General features: G+C 34.2%; 1 protein-coding gene across 2 annotated transcripts in view; it reads right to left on the bottom strand.

Moving 5' to 3' along the window:
* Ccdc171 (coiled-coil domain containing 171) overlaps window positions 1–20,001 on the bottom strand; it is a 357,480-nt gene that overhangs the window by 268,568 nt on the left and 68,911 nt on the right. For both annotated transcript variants that reach the window (XM_026398594.2, XM_077797862.1), the window contains exons 7-8: window positions 15,621–15,713; window positions 6,854–7,014 (exon numbers count right to left, since the gene is read on the bottom strand). In XM_026398594.2, coding sequence (XP_026254379.2) covers window positions 6,854–7,014; window positions 15,621–15,713 — 254 coding nt within the window. The remainder of the gene's footprint in view (window positions 1–6,853; window positions 7,015–15,620; window positions 15,714–20,001) is intronic.

Raw genomic sequence — 20,001 nt, 5'->3', positions numbered from 1 at the left:
AAATATTAAGAGATCATGACCAGAATATTCAAGAAATCTTTGACACAAAATTTAAGAATTATCAGGGTAGGGCTGGGATTGTGGCTCAGCGGTAGAACGCTCGCCTAGCAGGGGCAGGGCTTAGGTTCGATCCTCAGCACCACATTAAAAAATAAAGATATTGGGTTGTGTCCATCTACACCTAAAAAATAAATATTAAAAAAAAGAATTAGGGTAGATGAAAGTTCCAAAATACAAACTAAAAGGATATACAATCTTTGCAATAAAATAAAATTAGAAAAATTTCCAAATCATAGGAACAAGATGGAAATTCAACAAGAGGCACACAGAACTCCAAATAGAAAAATTAGAATACATCTTCTTCTCCAAGACACATTATAATGAAAATGCCTAATATGCAGAATTTTAAAAGCTGTAAGAGAAAAATGGCTGGTTATATTCAGAAGTAAACAAATGCAAATTTCAACTTTATCTTAACCCAGACCCTAAAAGCCAGGAAGGCTTGGAATAATATATGCCACCCTCTGAAAGAAAATGGGTGCCAACTATGAGTACTATGCCCAGAAAAATTATTCTTCGAAACTGAAAATTAAAACTTTCCATGATAAGCAGAAATTGAACAAATTCACAAAGTTTGCACTAAAAAACATACTCAATGAAATATTTCATGAAGAAGAAATGGAGAATAAAAATGAAAACCATCATATGAATGAATTGCACTAGAAGAATAGTCAACTAAAGAGCCCTGCATTTGTATACATGACCAGAGTAACTGCATCATGTACAACCACAAGAGTGGGAACCTAAATAGAATAAATTATACTTTATGCGTGTATATTCTGCCAAAGAACAGTCTACTGTCATGTATAACTAAAAATTTTAAAAAGAAAAATATTTTTAAAAAGAAATAATGATTGTAAATATCTGTCTCCAAACAATAGTGCACCCACATACATAAACCCTTCTCAATTTAAAAATCCAATAGACCACTATACAATAATAACTGGGTGGTTTCAACACAGCTCTCCTCTTACCACTAAATGAATTATCCAGATAAAAACTAAGATTCTTCTGAACTAAAAAATAATATTCATCAAATGGACCTAACAGACATCTACAGAACATTTCATCCATCAACAACTGAATTCACTTTCTTCTCAGCAGCATACAGAACATTTTCTAAAATATACCATTTTCTAAAACATACCAAAGCAAATCTTAGCAAATATTTTAAAAAACAGAATTCCTTTCATCCTATCAGGTCATAATGGAATGAAATCAGAAATCAACAAGATAAAAAACAAAAACTACTCTAAGGGCTGGGGATATCACTCAATTGGTAGTGTGCTTGCTTCACATGCACAAGTCCCTGGGTTCAATCCCCAGCACCTCACACACACACACAGACACACACACACCAAAAAAAAAAAAAAAAATCTAACACTGGAGATAAAATAATATAGTTTTGAATGATGAATTGATAGCAGAAGAAATCAAGGGATAAATTTAATAATTCTTAGGAACAAATGATAATATTAATACAACATACAAAAACTTCTGGAACAGGGTTGGGGGTTGTATTTCTGTAGTAGAGTGCTTGCCCAGCACGTGTAAGGTACTGACTTTGATCCTCAGCACCACATAAAAATAAATAAATATAATAAAAAGGCATTGTGTCCACCTACAATTAAAAAAATTTTTTTTAATTTCTGGGACAATATGAAAGCAAGTCTAAGAGAAAAGTTTACAGCACTGACTTCACACATTAAAAAAAAAATAGAAAGATACCAAAGAAATAATACATCTCAAAGTCCTAGAAAAAAAGAAAAACAAACTAACACAAAAATCAGCAGAAAACGGGAAATTATTAAAATCAGAGCTAAAATCAATAAAATTAAGAATTAAAAAAGAAACAATATGAAGGATCAATGAAACAGAAAGTTGGTTTTCTAAAAGGATAAACAAGATTGATAAACGTTCAGCCAAACTAACCAAAAGAAAGAAAGAGAAGACCCAAAATAAAAAAAATTAGAAATTAAAAAGGAAATTTCACTGCAGATACTACTGAAGTCCTAGGATCATTAGAAACTATTTCAAAAATCCATACTTTAATAAGCTAGAAAATCTTGAAGATATTCACAAATTCCTAGACATATGACCTACCCAAATTGAACCAGAAGGATACAGAAAACTCAAAACAGATCAATTTCAAGTAATGAAATTGGAACAACTATCAAAGCTTTCCAACAAATAAAAGCCCAAGATCAGATGGATTCTCCAGCCAAGTTCTATTAGAACCTTAAAGAAAAACTAATACCAATGTTCCCCAAATTGTTCTATGAAATAGAAAAGAAGGGAACACTGCCAAATTCATTCTACGAACCCAGTGTTACCCTGATATCAAAACCAGACAAAAACAATCAAGAAAAGAAAACTTGAGATCAATATCCTTGATGAACGTAGAAGCAAAAATTCTTACTAACATATTGACAAACTTCATACAAAAACACCTTAAAGATAGTGCACCATGATCAAGTGGGCTTCATCCCAGGGATACAAGATTGGTTCAACATACAGAAATCAATAAATGTAATTCACCATATAAAAAGATTTAAAAGACAAGAATTTCATGATTCTTGATAGATGCAGAAAAAGCATTTGACAAAGTAGAGCATCCACATATGTTGAAAACACTAGAAATACCAGGGATAAAAGGAACTTACCTCAATATCATAAAGGCTATAAATGACAAACCTATGGCCAACATGATACTAAAAGGAGAAAAACTCAAAGTATTTCCTCTAAAAACAGGAACAAGACAAGGATGGCCACGCTCACCACTCCTATTCAACACATTCCTTGAAATTCTAGCCAGAGCAATTAGGCAAGAGAAGGAAATTAAAGGGATACAAATAGGAAAAGAAAAGCTCAAATTATCTTTGTTTGCTGATGATATGATCCTATATTTAAAAGACCCAACAAAACTCCACCAGAGGACTTCTAGAGCTGATAAACAAATTTAGTACACTAGTAGGATACAAGATCAACACACAAATAAATCACTTCCCTATACTCCAATAATAAATCTGCTGAAAAAGAAATTAGTCAACCTACCCCATTCAAAATAATCTCAACATAAACTATCTGGGAATTAATCTAATGAAGGAAGTGAAGAACCTTTACAATGAAAACTACAGAACATTGAGAAAGAAATGGAAGAAGATCTTAGAAGACAGAAAGAACCATCTATATTCTTATTACCAAGTCCTATACAAATTCAGTGCAATTCCCATCAAAATTCCAATATGTTTTTTGCATAACTAGCAAAAGCAGTACCAAAACTCATTTGGAAAAAATAAGATACCTAGAATAGTCAAAGCAATCCTGAGCAAAAAGAGAGATTCTGGAGGCATTATAATACCAGACCTGAAATTATACTACATAGAAATAAAAACAAAAACATCATGGTACTGGCACCAAAACAGACATGAAGATGGAGACAGACCCTCATAAATACAGTTATCTGATACTAGACAAATATGCCAAAAACACATGTTGGAGAAAAGATAGTCTTTTTAACAAATAGTACTGGGAAAACTGGAAATCCACATGTAGAAAAATAAAACTGGACCCCTACCTCTCTCACCCTGCACAAAACTCAACTCAATGTAGATCAAAGACCTAGACATTAGACCAGAAACTCTGCAACTGCTAGAAGAAAATACAGGACCAATACTCTAACATATTGGAACAGGAACTAACTTCCTTAACAAGACCCCTGGAAGTGCAATAAACAAAACCAAAAATCAAAAAATGGGATGGTATCAAATTTAAAAGCTTCTGCAAATATGGGCTGGGGTTATAGCTCAATGGTAGAATGCTTGCCTAGCATTGTGAGGCACTGGATTGGAGTCTTAGCACCACATATGTAAAATAAAGGTTCAGTGACAACTAAAAAAATATTTTTAAAAAAGCTTCTGCAAAGAAAATAATTAAGAAAATTAAGCAAGAGCTATAAAATGATTGGAAAAGATCTTTTGCTACCTGTTCTCAGATTAATATTCAGAATATATAAATAACTCAAAAAAACTTAACAAAAAAACTCAATTAATAAATGGGCAAAAGAACTAAACAAACACTTCTCACAGAAGAAACACAAATGGCCAACAATAATATGAAAAAAATGTTCAGGGCTGGGGTTGTGGCTCAGCGGTACAGCGCTCGCCTAGAACGTGTGAGGTCCTGGGTTCGATCCTCAGCACCACATAAAAATAAATAAAATAAAGATATTGTGTCCAACTACAACTAAAAAATAAATATTTTTTAAAAATGTTCAACATTATTAGTTAATTACTAGGAAATCAAAATGAAATTACTAGTTAATTGCTAGTTAATTAGGTAAATGCAAATCAAAACACACTGAGATTTCATCTCACCCCAGTCAGAATGGCAATTATCAGGAATACATATAATAGTAAGTGCTGGCAAGGATGTGGAGAAAAAGGTACATCATACATTGTTGGTGGGACTGCAAATTAGTGCAACCACTCTGGAAGGCAGTAAGAAGATTCCTCAAAAAACTATGATTAGAACCTCCATATAATCCAGCTATTCCATTCCTTAGTATATACCCAAAAGATCTAAAATCAGCATACTATAGGCACAGCCACATCAATGTTTATAGCAGCACAATTCACAAAGACTATGGAACCAACGTAGGTGCCCCTCAACAGATGAATGGATAAAGAAAATGTGGTACATATATATAATAGAATATTACTCAGTCATAAAGAAGAATGAAATTATGCCAGTTGCAAGTAAATGGATAGAATTGGAGACCATCATGCTAAGTGAAATCAGCCAGACCCAGAAAGTCAAAGGTTTCCTCTGATACACAGAAAAAAAGAAAGAAAGAAATAGAGGCTGGGGTGTTTCCAACAAAATAGAAAAAAAAAATCAGTGCAATAGAAGAAGGGGATTGAGAGGGAGGGAGAAGGGATGGAATAAGGGGAAAACAATGCATTGAATCTCACTTACCTTTCATATGCACACATGTGAATATATTACAGCGATCTCATCATTATATATGTCCATAAGACACTAATTTTAAAAAGAAAACTTTAACTTTCTGTTAAGTAAATAGCAGAAACGCTATGGAGTAGAAGGGAAAGGTGAACAAGGGCAAGGAAGAAGGAGGGTAATGGGAAGTACTGGGGACTAAATTAGAGCAAATTATACTCCATGAATTTATTATTGTGCCAAAATGAATCATAATGTTATATATAATTAATATGAGCCAATGAAAAAGAAAAGAATTCCTGTCTTAAAATGTTATAAGCATTATAGGGTTTAGGGGAGTCATTTAGTGGTAGAACATGTGCTTAGCATACACTAAAGACCCTGGATCTAATTTCCAGCACCATAACAAAACCAAACAAAAGAAGTCATAAGCATTATTAATAAAAGACAATCACAATTTAAAAGTAGTTTTAAATTTTTTCAAACTTCAGTCTTTCAAATGCCATCTATCTTTATGAATTTTACTGCACCCATAATAATTACTATTCTAATTTTTTCCTTAACTCACTTCTTAAAGTATTTTAAAATAATCTTTTTATATTGCCCCTGTAAACAGATAACCACTACCTACTTGTCATAAATAGAAACTGTTTAAAAAATAAATATATAACTCTAATAATATATAATTCCAATAATGTTCCAACCAATTACTATGTCATATACCAAAGGCAGTATGAATTCTACCCTCTCAAGGGAAATGGTTCCAAATGTCTATTATTGACTAATTTTTGGAAACATGTTAGATAATTACAAACTTCTTTAAAGCATTTCAAAGAGTTTTGAGATAAAGGTTTCTAAATTGGAAAAGGTTAATATCAGGAAGAGTCAGAAAGATTTTGACAATGGCCCTTATTAGATGTGTCTTTACCTGCATGAAGCCTCAATTTTCACATCTGTAAAACAGGGATTAGAAAAAAAGTAGTTTCCTCCTATAGTGTTAATTAATCTATGCAATGCTATGTAATAGTGAGCCACAATGCACATTAACCACATAGTAGTGTTACTTTTATTATTTCTGCACTTCAAAAAAATCTCAAACATTATTTCCACATGTAACCTAGAAATCAAATTTTTTAAATACTGCATTATATTAATAAATATAATGCAAAATATTAATATATTAATTTTCTGGCATATAAATGCATTTCTGGGACTACAAAATCCAAAAGAGCATCTCCATATTACCTATACTGGTTAGTATATTTATATTTCAAGAAGTTTTATCCCTAGTCTACTACTGACACTAATGGCAGGTAGATCTAAAATATTACATATTCACTTTTTTGGGGGGTGGGGTGGATACTGGGGATTGAACTCAGGGACACTTAACCACTAATACACATCCCAGCCCTTCTTATTTTGAGATCAGTTCTCGCTAAATTGCACAGCTCCTCACTAAGTTGTTGAGGCTGGCCTCAAACTTGAAATCCTCCTGTCTCAGCCTCCAGAGTTGATAGGTTTCAGGCACACACCACTGCACCCAGCTACATATTCATATTTAAACAACTGGTTGTTTTCTGCAGCACTGGGGATTGAGTCTAGGGCTCTGGGCACTCTACCACTGAACTTACTCCCACCCCTTTTGATTTTTTTTTTTTTTTTATTGTGAGACAGGGTCTTGCTAAATTGCCCAAGCCAGCCTCTAATTTGCAATACTCCTGCCTTAACCTCCCTAATAGTGAGGATTACAGGTGTGTACAACCACACCCAGCACTTAAATAGCTTTTACAAAACCTTCATATTAATTTAGAGAATTTTACAATAAAATACTTACAAATTTAGCTTTGCAAAGCTCTCTTGTGCGTTAAGCTTTTCTCGCTCATATGCACTTTCAACTTCTTTGAATTCATTCTTGATCATTTCCAAATCAGCAACAGCTTCTGCTTGACTGGCCTTTTCTACCTGTAAAGCTCCTTCAAGGTCTCGAATCCGTAACTACCAAATGACAAAGAAGTAATTAAAACAAGCTGAGAAATCTTTTTTGTTATGGTGGTTGTTTTTGCAGTTGTGGGGATTGAACCCAGTGTATGCTACCACTGAGCTACATCCCTATCCCTTTTTGTTTCATTTAGAGACAGGGTCTCACTAAGCTGCCCTAGCTGGCCTCAGGCTCTCAAGGATCTTCAATATTAAATTGAGTAGAATATTTTATCAACAGCAGATTATCATTCATCCAAACACTTCTTTCTTTTTGCTTTGGTTTGAAAAAAGGAATAAATATGTGTTTTTCTTAACACATTTAGTGAAAGAAAAGAAGAGTGAAAGAGTGAAGGTTTGTGGTATGAAAAAGTATAGGCCAATACAACATAACCTGTCCCATAAAAATACTTGATTTTGAGAACCTTGTAATTCATTCAGATATTTCTTTTATGAAATATAATGAATTAAGTTGGTTTTTAATGTAAAAGGAATTATTCTTCCTCATTTATGAGGAACATTATCAAATGAATATCTTTATAAGCTTAAGCAACTTTGAACAGATCTGTTTATTCCTGGAGATTTCTTACTATAGAAGAATGAAACTTTATTATCAAACAATACAATTTGAAATATTTATGGCTGTAGATATTTGATATCCTGGATTTGCTTCAATATAATCTGGAGGTGGAAAAGTTTGGGGGGTAATAGATAAAACACAATTGGCCTGAAGGTAAATAGCGAGATGTGTAGATAAGGGGGTTCATTTTAATATCCTCTCTACTTTTGCCTATACTTCAAATTCTACATAATAAAACATTTTTAAAAATAGATTCCCTGAGTCTACCAATACTAGAATGAATTTTAAAAGTTCATTCTCACAAAAGAATCATATGTAGGGGCTGGGGATGTGGCTCAAGCGGTAGCGCGCTCGCCTGGCATGCGTGCGGCCCAGGTTCCATCCTCAGCACCACATACAAACAAAGATGTTGTGTCCACCGATAAAATAAATAAATATTAAAATTCTCTCTCTCTTTCTCCTCTCTCTCTCTCTCCCTCTCTCACTCTCTCTTTAAAAAAAAAAAAAGAAGAATCATATGTAGCTATAAAAAGGCCTCCAAGCAACTTTAGAAAAAAAGTTCTCTGTGTAGTGTTGTAGAACAATACACTATTAAATATTAAAATATACTGAAAACAACTAAGTCCACATCAGTATATAAAGTACACGAAAATTGTGGTAACAATGAAAATAACAAGAATAAGCAGGCAAGGGCAGAAGGAGGAGAGATAGGAGTAAAAGCAAGAATTTTCACTCTTTAAATCTTGTTTTGATTTTTTAACCGCATAAATATTTTACCTTTGCAGAAAACTAATTTAAAAATAATATACTTTGCTAAAGTTTAAAAAGGAAGAGGTAGGAAAAAATGTTTCACACTAGATAGAAAATGGCTTTGTTCATAAAACTCAGGTTTCAACTTAAGCTCAACAAATTAACTTACGTGATCTTGGGCCTATTACTAAAACTCCAAACACATGAGTTCTAGAAACGAAACTGTGAAAAAGAAAAATATCTATAACGTCTACTTTACAGGGTTTCTACAAGGATCTACTGAGACAATATTTAGCAAATAGTTATTGAGCATTTAATGTGCTAGGCAATGTGCTAATGCTCAACAGATATATAATAATCATGGAAAGATAGTCTTAGTCCTTTCAGAGCTCAGAGTCTTTAGGAGAGGACAGATCATGATGTATTGTAAGTGCTTCCTATAACAGAGTCATGTGCAAAGGGCCATGAAATCAAGGAAAAACTGTGTTGCCATCCGCAAAAAGGATGGCAACAACTCAAGTGAGGAAAGATAAACTCAGCAAGAAATGAAATGTACATCAATATTAAGAGGTTTCATGAATTAATCTAAATGAATTATAACTGCCAGAATCATTTCTAGTTGTATAAAAATATTCTGAAATAGCTGAAGCATTTATTCTTACACTTGAAGTAAGGAAGTAAAATAGACATGTAAATACAACTCAGTAATTTTCAATTTTTGACTTTTAAACTCTATTGTTCTTTGCTGTTTTTATCTAAATCTAATGTTTACAAGTCAAACAGTAAATTTGGGAAATATTTTCTTCTGTCAGCATTTCTTATCAGCATTATCTTCTTTCAGAAAATAAGAATATTCAAATGGTAAACCAATCTAACTAAAAGAAAGTAGACCTCAAATTCACAATTCTGAGTTGATGCTTCTACTTTTCACTCTATATTATCTTTTTTATGCCACAGCATACAAATTGAATAATGGAAGATTTAAAATACATATTTGACAACAGTTTTGTAAGATTACAGCTACTTAATAGTCTCATTTGCATTTAAACTAATCTGAAATTGAATGTTACCAGATGAACCTCACTGAAAACACCTGTCAATATTTATAGATTTATGGTTCAAATGTAACCTTTGCTTTTTTCTGTCACCGCACCAGGTTAGATGACAATATTAATTTTAAACCATGCGGCTAAAAAAATGCAGTTTTATAGCGATAAACTACATTTTTCCCTGTGAAAACTACAAAGAAACCCTAATTTTGAATTACTGATGCCATTTTGGGTGAACCTATCTTTTTTTTTCTTTTTTTGTAGTTGTTTTTGTGGTTGTAGATGGACAGCACTTTGTTTATTTTTATGTGGTGCAAAGGATGGAATCCCGTGCTTCACACATGCTAGGCAAGCACTCTGCCACTGAGCTACAAGCCCCAGGCCCAAGCCTATCCTTCTTTTAAAAACGTAATAAATCTTGCTTTAACAAATAGACACAATCAAATACAAGGGTCTGAGAATTTTATAAGTAAAATGGGCCTTTTATTAAAGATAAAAGTTTTTAAAAACTCTAATATAAAATCCTCACAAATGTAGTTGCATCTTATATTAAAAGCTATTTAAGGGGCTGGGGATGTGGCTCAAGGGGTAGCATGCTCGCCTGGCATGCGCAGGGCTCTGTGTTCGATCCTCAGCACCACATAAAAATAAAATAAAGAAATGTTGTGTCCACCGAAAACTAAAAAATAAATATAAAAAAAGCTATTTAAACAAGAAAAATTATATTAAAATTTAGGGAGGAAATCTAAATATTTTAAAAATTTAAATTAAATCAAGGAACTCAAGACTTTAAAAGTAGTAGATGGTCACTGCAACTTCAGGGCATATATAGAATTTATTAATTTTGGGTAATATTCATGAATAAAGAAAATCAAGATAGGAGGTTGGAGCCAAGCATGGTGGAGCACACCTATAATCCCAGCGACTAGGGAGGCTGAGGCAGAAGGAGTGCAAGTTCAAAGCCAGCCTCAGCAACTTAGCAAGGCCCTAAGCAACCTAACAAGACTCTGTCTCTAAATAAAATATTTAAAAGGGTCAGGAAGCTGGGACTATAGCCCAGTGGCACAGCACTTGCCTACCACATGTGAGGCACTGGGTTCAATCCTTAGCACAGCATAAAAATAAATAAAATAAAGGCATCCTGTCCATCTACAACTACAAAAAGGAATTTTTAAAAAAAGGGGTTCTGAGTTGGGGATATAGCTCAGTGGTTAATCACCCCTGGTTTTAATCCCTGATACCAAAAACAAAAAAGAAAAATAGGAGTTTGGGTGAGGAGACAAACAAGAGTTTGTTTGTTTGTTTGTTTGTTTGTTTGTTTTTGGCAGTCATAGGATCGAACCCAAGGCTTCACACATGCTAGGCAAACACTCTGCCACTGAGCTGCACACCTAGCCCCAAGACAATTTTTTAATCTAAATTAGTTTTAATGTGTTCATAGTTACTCTTCATTCACTTGTTTTGGACAATCCTAACATCCAACTTGATGAGAAATTAAGGAGCACAAATAAAGCAGCAGGATTTTTCAGACCTGCTAAAGCCAAAGAGGTTTAAATCACTTTTTCTTCTAGAAATAAATACATGGTATTTTATTTCTGTATAATCTATTACATCCATTCACAAAGCAATGTTCAAACATAATTACTCACCAATTATATAATAACATAAAGAACATCTTAAAAATATATACAATAAAAATATATATTTTAGATTTTTAAAAAATATATGTAATATGGTACGGAATAGAGGACACAGAAACCAACCCACAAAACTACAACTTTCTTATATTTGATAAAGGGGCTAAAAGCATGCAATGGAGGAAGGATAGCATCTTCAACAAATGGTGCTGGGAAAACTGGAAATCCATATGCAACAAAATGAATCTGAATCCCTTTCTCTCGCCAAGCACAAAAGTTAACTCAAAATGGATCAAGGAGCTTGATATCAAATCAGAGACACGGCATCTGATAGAAGAAAAAGTTGGCTACGACCTACATGCTGTGGGGTCGGGCTCCAAATTCCTCAATAGGACACCCATAGCACAAGAGTTAACATCTAGAATCAACAAATGGGACTTACTCAAACTAAAAAGTTTTTTCTCAGCAAAGAAACAATAAGAGAGGTAAATAGGGAGCCTACATCATGGGAACAAATCTTTACTCCTCACACTTCAGATAGAGCCCTAATATCCAGAATATATAAAGAACTCAGAAAATTAGACAATAAGATAACAAATAACCCAATCAACAAATGGGCCAAGGACTTGAATAGACACTTCTCAGAGGAGGACATACAATCAATCAACAAGTACATGAAAACATGCTCACCATCTCTAGCAGTCAGAGAAATGCAAATCAAAACCACCCTAAGATACCATCTCACTCCAGTAAGATTGGCAGCCATTATGAAGTCGAACAACAATAAGTGCTGGCGAGGATGTGGGGAAAAGGGTACACTTGTACATTGTTGGTGGGACTGCAAATTGGTGCAGCCAATTTGGAAAGCGGTACGGAGATTTCTTGAAAAGCTGGGAATGGAACCACCATTTGACCCAGCCATTCCCCTTCTCAGTCTATTCCCTAAAGACCTAAAAGGAGCATGCTACAGGGACACTGCTACATCGATGTTCATAGCAGCACAATTCACAATAGCAAGACTGTGGAATCAACTAGATGCCCTTCAATAGACGAATGGATAAAAAAAATGTGGCATTTATACACAATGGAGTATTACTCTGCAGTAAAAAATGACAAAATCATAGAATTTGGTGGGAAATGGATGGCATTAGAGCAGATTATGCTAAGCGAAGCTAGCCAAGCCCTAAAAAACAAATGCCAAATGTCTCCTTTGATATAAGGAGAGTAACTAAGAACAGACTAGGGAAGAAGAGCACGAGAAGAAGACCAACATTAAACAAGGATGAGAGGTGGGAGGGAAAGGAAGAGAGAAGGGAAATTGCATGGAAATGGAAGGAGACCCTCAGGGTTATACAAAATTACATACAAGAGGAAGTGAGGGGAAAGGGAAAAACAGTACAAGGGGGAGGAATGAATTACAGTAGTGGGGGTAGAGAGAGAAGAGGGGAGGGGAGGGGAGGGGAGGGGAGGGGAGGGGAGGGGAGGGGAGGGGAGGGGAGGGGGGATAGTAGAGGATAGGAAAGGCAGCAGAATACAACAGACATGAGTTTATCAATATGTAAAGCAATGAAGTGTAACTGATGTGATTCTGCAAGCTGTATACGGGGTAAAATGGGAGTTCATAACCCGCTTGAATCAAAATGTGAAATATGATATATCAAGAACTATGTAATGTTTTGAACAACCAACATTAAAAAAAAAATCCCCCCCAAAAAAAATAAAATAAAATAAAAAGCAAAAAAAAATATATATATATATATGTAATAATCTTCATTAAAAATTTTTTGAACAGAAGCATGAATTGATTATAAATACCTTATTATTAAATTTTAAGACATAATCAAAGTACCAAAAAAAATTTAAAAGTCATAATTGTCTACAAAATATTAAATTAGAAAAGGTAGCAGACCAAACAAATATCCTCCTGAGTAATTTAACTCTCCTGACACCTCAGAAACTGGCTGATCCAAATTAAACTACAGGCAGATGCTTGAGAGAACAGAGGAAAAGGAATTATCCAATTAACTGACAAGAGTATAACTTGTACTGTTTAAGTACTTAGCATGACCATTTTCTCAAATACACTAAAGAACGCTGAACCTCTAAACTGCACTTCAAATTCAACATGTCCAAAACTTATCATCTTCTCTCTTGAAAATTCCAAGCCTGATGGTCACCTGCAAATGCCCATTTTTACACAAAGTACAAACCTCGGTGTTGTCTTCTATTGCTTTCTCTCCCTCCACACTGCAAACTAAGTTATCTATAATTGTAGAATCTACAGTGTATTTTCAGTTTTTTGTGAATTTGTTTCCTCTTGCTGCTAGTATTACAAGTGAACACAAAACAGTGGCTTAAAACAACATAAATTTATTATCTTGCAGTTTTGGAGGTCAGAAGTCTGAAATGGGACTCCTGGGGTTTCAGAATCAGCAAGGCTGTGTTCCTTCTGCGGACTCTGGGGTACTCTTCAGCTTCTGGTGTTCACTCACCTTCCTGGACTCATGGCAGCATCGCTCTGGCTTCTGCTTTTGTTGTCACAACTCTGTATCTGACCCTGATCCTCATGCCTCCCTTTATAAGGACCCTTGTGATTATACCGGGCCCAACTAGATAAATGAAGACATCTCAAGATCATCAAGTTAATCATATCTGCAAAGTCTCTTTTGCCCTGTATAAACAGGTAATCACAGGTTCTGAGGATTAGGACAGATATGGACATCTCTGAAGAGCCATTATTCTGACTACCACACGCTCCTTTCCATTTCCATGGCATGGCCTGAACTCAGGCATCCCAGCCACCTATCTTCACTCTATTTTATCCGTTAGTAAGTTACCAGAATATGCTTTTCTATGGATACCTCCATTTAATTCCCCTCCTAAATTTTATCCCTGTCTTTATTATGCTCCCATAGTATTTAAGTATGTTATATTTCTGTCTCTATCTCTATATATCTACGCATACATGTAGGTATGCAGTATCACTGGTAATGGAGTGTTAGCTCCAAAATGAATTCATTTACTTTTATACCTTCAACTCTTAATACAGTGATAGGTGATTGTACAAGCTAAGCACTCAATAAGTAAGATGCATATTTTTAAAAATGTTTTCAAAAGCAAATTCATCCCATGGCTGCTGACAAAAAGAACAGTGAACAGCAAATTTTTCTGCAAAGGGCCAGATGGTAAATATTGTATGCTCCACAGGCTGCTATAGTTTCAATATTGAATGTCCCACAAAAGATCAAGTGTTAAAGGTTTGATCCCCAGGATGACACTGCTGGGAGGTGCCATGGACCTTAAGAAGTGGTGTTGGGGATTTAGCTCAGTGGCAGAGCGCTTGCCTAGCATGCGCAAGGCCCTGGGTTCAGTCCTCAGCCCTGGGGGGAAAAAAAAAAGTGGGGGCCTTAGCAGAGGTCCTTATGTCATTGGGAGTGTGTCCTCAAAGGGGATTGTGGGACTCTGCCCCATCCCCTCTCTTGCTCTGCTTCCTGGCTCTTGAAGTTTTCTCCACTACATGCCCCCACTGTGATGTTTTGCCTCACCAAAGGCTCAAAGAAATAGGACTACTAGATCACAGATTGGAACCTCCAGAACTATAAGCCAAAATAAACTTTTTCTCTTTTAAATTAATTGCCTCAGGGATTCAATTATTCAATTATTATTGGTGGAAAACTGACTAATGCACTGACTATTGGGTCTCTGTCACAACTCCACTCTGCCACTGTAGCACAAAAATAGCCATACATGAGACAAATCTCATAAGATCTAGTGAAGGCCATAGTGTGTCAACTCGACTAATATAATATATCCTTACTTGTTTCCTTACCTTAAATACAATAATGAAAGTTATGTTTTAGATCTGGAATATCCCCCAAAGACTCATGTGTTAAAGGCTTGGTCCTCAACGCAGCAATGTTCAAAGATAAGGCTTTGGGTAAGTGACTGGATCACGAACACTCCGATCTCATCAGTGGATAATCCAATTATGGCTAAATAGATTACTAGGAGTGGTGGAAACTGGGCTGATGGGGCATGGTTGGAGGAAATATGTGACTGGGGAATGTGTGAAAGAGTAAGAGATACTGGAGATAGTACTTTACTCCTGAGCTATATTCCTCCCACCCCCAATTTTTTTTTTTATTTTAAGACAGGGCCTCAGTAAATTGTTAACACTAAGCCCTGCACTTGCGATCCTCTTGCCTCAGCCTCCCAAGCCACCAATATTTCAGGCATGGGCCACCATGCCTGGCAGAAAGGGTATTTCGTTTTCCTGGTCCCTTTTCCTTTCTCTCTCTAGTTCCTAAATGCTGTGAGCTTTGCAGATTTCTTTCTCCACACCCTTTTGCCATAATGTTCTGTCTTACCTCAGGTCCAAAGCAATGCTGCAAGCCAAACATAGACTGACATCTCATGAGCCAAAATAAAACTATCCTTCCCTAAGTTGTTATTCTTAGGTATTTGTCACAGTAACAGAAAGCTGATTAACACAATGAACATCATAACAATATATTACCCATCCTAAATGGACATAAAGTTCTCCAAAATAATGTTGTTTTCCTCACTGTTATAACAGAATTTAAGAAAAAAAATGTGTTTACATTTTACCTGAATAATTTCAGAATTAAATTTTGATTCCAAATGTGCCGCTCTTTCTGCTTCAATATTTTCTTCCAATTTCCTTACTCTCAGAGTAGTTGCCTAAAAACAAATTAAAAGTTTAAGCCGATAAACATTGGTATTTAAAATTGATATGGGCTGGGGATGTGGCTCATGCGACAACGTGCTGGCCTGGCATGTGCGGGGCGCTGGGTTCAATCCTCAGCACTACATAAAAAGAAAATAAAGATGTGCCCACCGAAAACTAAAAAATATATAAATTAAATAAAATAAAATAGATATGAATAGGGCTGGGGATAAGGCCTTGGGTTTGATCCCCGGGACCACAAAAAAAAATTAGACATGGATCACTGTATTCCAAAACTGTAATTATCACTTTAGATTACTTTAGCTATAACTTCTGTTTTCGTACTTTGCAGAAGTGAGGCATACTCAGGAAGAATGCCCCAGAGCCAGCTTTTTCTGTTTTTGAGTTTTACTGAGATTCAATTTCCACACAATAATCTACACATATTGAAAGTCTACATCCATCTTCAAGTAATCAATAACCAGCTTTCTGTCACTATAAAGCAATTTGTATTTTCTGAAATTTTACGTGACTTAAGTCATACAATGTATACTTTTTATTACCTGGCTTATTTCCCCCTGAATAAAGTACTCTGAGATTTCACTCTTGTTGTGGGTTGCATGTAGAAATAATTCAATCCTTTTCATTGATGAACAGTGTTCCACTGTGTTGCTGTACCATAACTGGTTTCCCTGTTCACCAATTGATGGACGTTTGTTTCCAGTTTAGGTTTTTACAAATGAAGCTGCTGTATTTATGTACAAGTCCCTGTCTGAACATATACTATCAATTCTCTGGTGTAAACAGGGAGGAGTAGAATGACTGGGTCAAATGATAAGTATATACTGAATATTTTAAGAAACTGACAGAGTTTTCCTAAGTGGTGGTACCAATATACACTCCAAACAAGAATGTATGAAATTTTCCATTGTTCCACATCCTCATCAACATTTGGCATCATTGCTTATTTGTTTGGGGTTTTTCAAACATTTAAATAGGTATGTAATGGTATCACATTTGGTTTTAATTTTAATTTCCCTAATGACATTGAGCATCTTCTCACATACTTATTAGTTATCTAAATATCTCCTCTGATGCTGTACCTACTCAAATCTTTTCTTTTTTTGTGCTGGGGATTGAACCCAGGGCCTCATGCAAGCACTCTACCACTAAGCATCCTCAGTCCCCCCTCATTTTTAACTGGGCTATTTTCATATTATTTTAATATTCTAACATAATATTTCATTATTTTAAAAGTTGATTATATGATCTAGATATGTCTTCTGTTAATATGTGATTTGCAAATATTTTTCCCATACTACATCTTGTCATTCCATGATTTTAACAAACAGTATCTTTCACAAAACAAAATTTTTCTTTATGACAAAATCTAACATAATTTTTCAAGCAAGATTCAGTTTCTGGCCAGAAACAAATTGAGAGAGAAAGAGATTTTTTAAATACTACTTTTGTTGAGAAAATGCAATCTTGGAAAGCACTGGATTCCTACTCTTAAAGAGGGAACTGGTCATGACCAAAACCTGTTATGGGGTCATGGGCAGGTAAAGAAGGACTATGAGAACACCCAGAACATCTCACTATAATAGTGTGCCTCGAGTTCTCTGTCAAATACAGTGATTTCAATAACAGTAGAGAAATGCATTAATAATCTTATTTCTCTTCCTAGAGAAAATTTTCGCAGGAGATAATATCAAACATTTAGCCTAATCCAAGGTGAGCTTTTATTTTTATGTTCAACTTGATTAATTTTATTTTTCCTCTATTCTACCACCATTTCTTTTTGTTTGCAGACAGCTGGTAATGGGTCACAATGAGAGAAGCAGTATAAATTAAAGCCTGGATAATAATCAAACAGTTTTTTAATAACTACACTTCTTTTAGGACAAAACACATTCCTGTAATGATTGCTATCATGCACAGCCAAAACACAAACACCCCTTTTTCTTCAGAGGCCTTTTTAGATGTAATTACTACTGATGGCCCACATAGTCAGGAGCATTATGCTTGGGGATATAATCACACTTTGTTTCACAAACACACAAAAGTCATAAGTTTTTTACATAGAAATATTTGCTTTATTTAGATTTCACAACTCCATCAATAATATTTATTAATAATTTAATATATTCAAAATAGTTTTTTCAGAAGGCTGAAAGCAATAATTCCAAATGTGATCCTTTTGGGTCTAAAGGTAATTTAAATCCAAAATTATAAACTAATACTTTATAATATAATCTCTTTGAAGGTAAAAATCTGACATTTATGCCCTATGCCACCAGATTTTTTTTAAATAACAGGCATTCCAATGGAAGATGAAACTAGTAAATATTCATAGTTCAATCTGAAGACTCAACACTCCAAAACAACTGGAAATGAAAAAATTTGGATATTTGCTATAACTAAAAAATTTTACTTCATGTTTTAGTGTAATAATTACTTATATTTTTTAAAAATTCTACCTTTATACATATAATATATATATGTACACAAGCTTGAAATTATGTGATGTTTAGATCTGCTTTAAAATAATAAAGCTGGAGTTTGGGTACAGGAATTCATAAACTACATCTTTATGATCATAAGCTGATAATTATTGAAGCTGAACAATGGACACATGAGGATTTGTTACAGTATTTTTCCTACTTTCATATATGATTGAAATGTTCCGTACAGAAATTCTTTTAAAAATAACAACAAAAGCAAAGGCATTAAAGGTTAAGAGGCAAATATGGTGCAAGTAACATTATTTACCCAATTAACAACCTAGTGTTTTGATAATGAAAATAAAATATCATTAGAACAAATTAAACTCTTTATGCCTAAATATAAAATATATGGGAAGGGAAGAATTTAACTCAATTTCTATTCATATTATTGACATATTAAGATAAATTGTGATAATGGAATGTGATGATCATTATTGTCCAAACTACCTGGTATGAAGATACGAATTGGTGTGAATATACTATGTATACAACCAGAGATATGAAAAATGGTGCTTTATATATGTAATAAGAATTGTAATGCATTAAAGAACAAAGTTGAAAGACATATTTCACAATTGCAAAAATTACTACAAAGCTACAGTGATCAAACCAGTGTGGTATTGGCATAAGGATAGACATGTAGGGGGGAAAAAAACTAAATGCCCAGAAACAAACCCATAATTAATAGTTAAGTAGACATTTATATATCTATATTTTATGATAGATATATAAATATATGTCAATGATTTTCAACAAGGGTGTAAAGGCTATTACATGGGAAATAACCACCTTTTTATTAAATAATGCTAAAACAACTGTATATACACATGCAAACAATGAGTTTGGACACCCTACCTTACATCATATGCAAATATAAATGGATCAGTGTCCTAAATATAAGAGTTAAAATCATAACATTCTTAGAAGAAAACATAGGAGTAAATCTTCTTGACTTCAGATTTGGCAATGGATTCTCGGTTATAACACCAAGAACCCAAACTATAAAAGGAAAAAATAGATAAGTTTAAAATTAAAAACCTATGTGTACCAAAGGACCTTATTTTAAAAGTAAAAAGCCAATCTAAATAAGGGGAGACAATATAAATCCTATACCTGACAATGATCTAGTAACCAGAATACATAAAGACTCATACAACAAAAAGTCAAACAATTCAAACTAGGGTGTAGCTTAGTATGGAAAAAATGTTTTTCAATTGAAATATTAATAAAGAACTTGAGTGGATATTTATCAAAAAAATGCAAATGATAAAAAATACATGAAATGATGTTCAATGTTATTAACCATTGAAGAAATGTAAATCAAAATCACAAAGAAAGAGAACTTCATATCCACTAAGATGACTACAATTTTAAAAACAGAAAATAACAACTATCACAAGAATGTGGAGAAGCTGGAAACCTCATGTGTTACTAGTGGAATGTCAAATGGTTCCACTGCTGTGGAAAACTTTGATAGTTCCTCAAAAGTCTTACCATATGACCCAGCAATTTCAAGCTTATGTAAATACCCAAGAAAAGTGAAAGCATATTCAAATGAAAAACTATACATCAAAGTTCAAAGCAACATTTTTCTTAACAAAGGTGGAAAGAAAAATGTCCAGCAACTGATGAATGAATAAACAAGATGTGGGGTATCCATGAAACGGAATATTACCCAGTCTACATGCTGCTACATGGATGGACCCTGAATATGTACATAATGTAAAAGAATCAGATACAAACTATTACATATTGTAAGATATGATTTATATGAAATGTCAATAACAGACAAATC

The sequence above is a fragment of the Urocitellus parryii genome, chromosome 4, assembly GCF_045843805.1.
Source record: "Urocitellus parryii isolate mUroPar1 chromosome 4, mUroPar1.hap1, whole genome shotgun sequence".
Lineage (NCBI taxonomy): Eukaryota > Metazoa > Chordata > Mammalia > Rodentia > Sciuridae > Urocitellus > Urocitellus parryii.
Note: the sequence above shows the minus strand (reverse complement) of the source record. Positions and strands in the feature narration are given on the sequence as shown.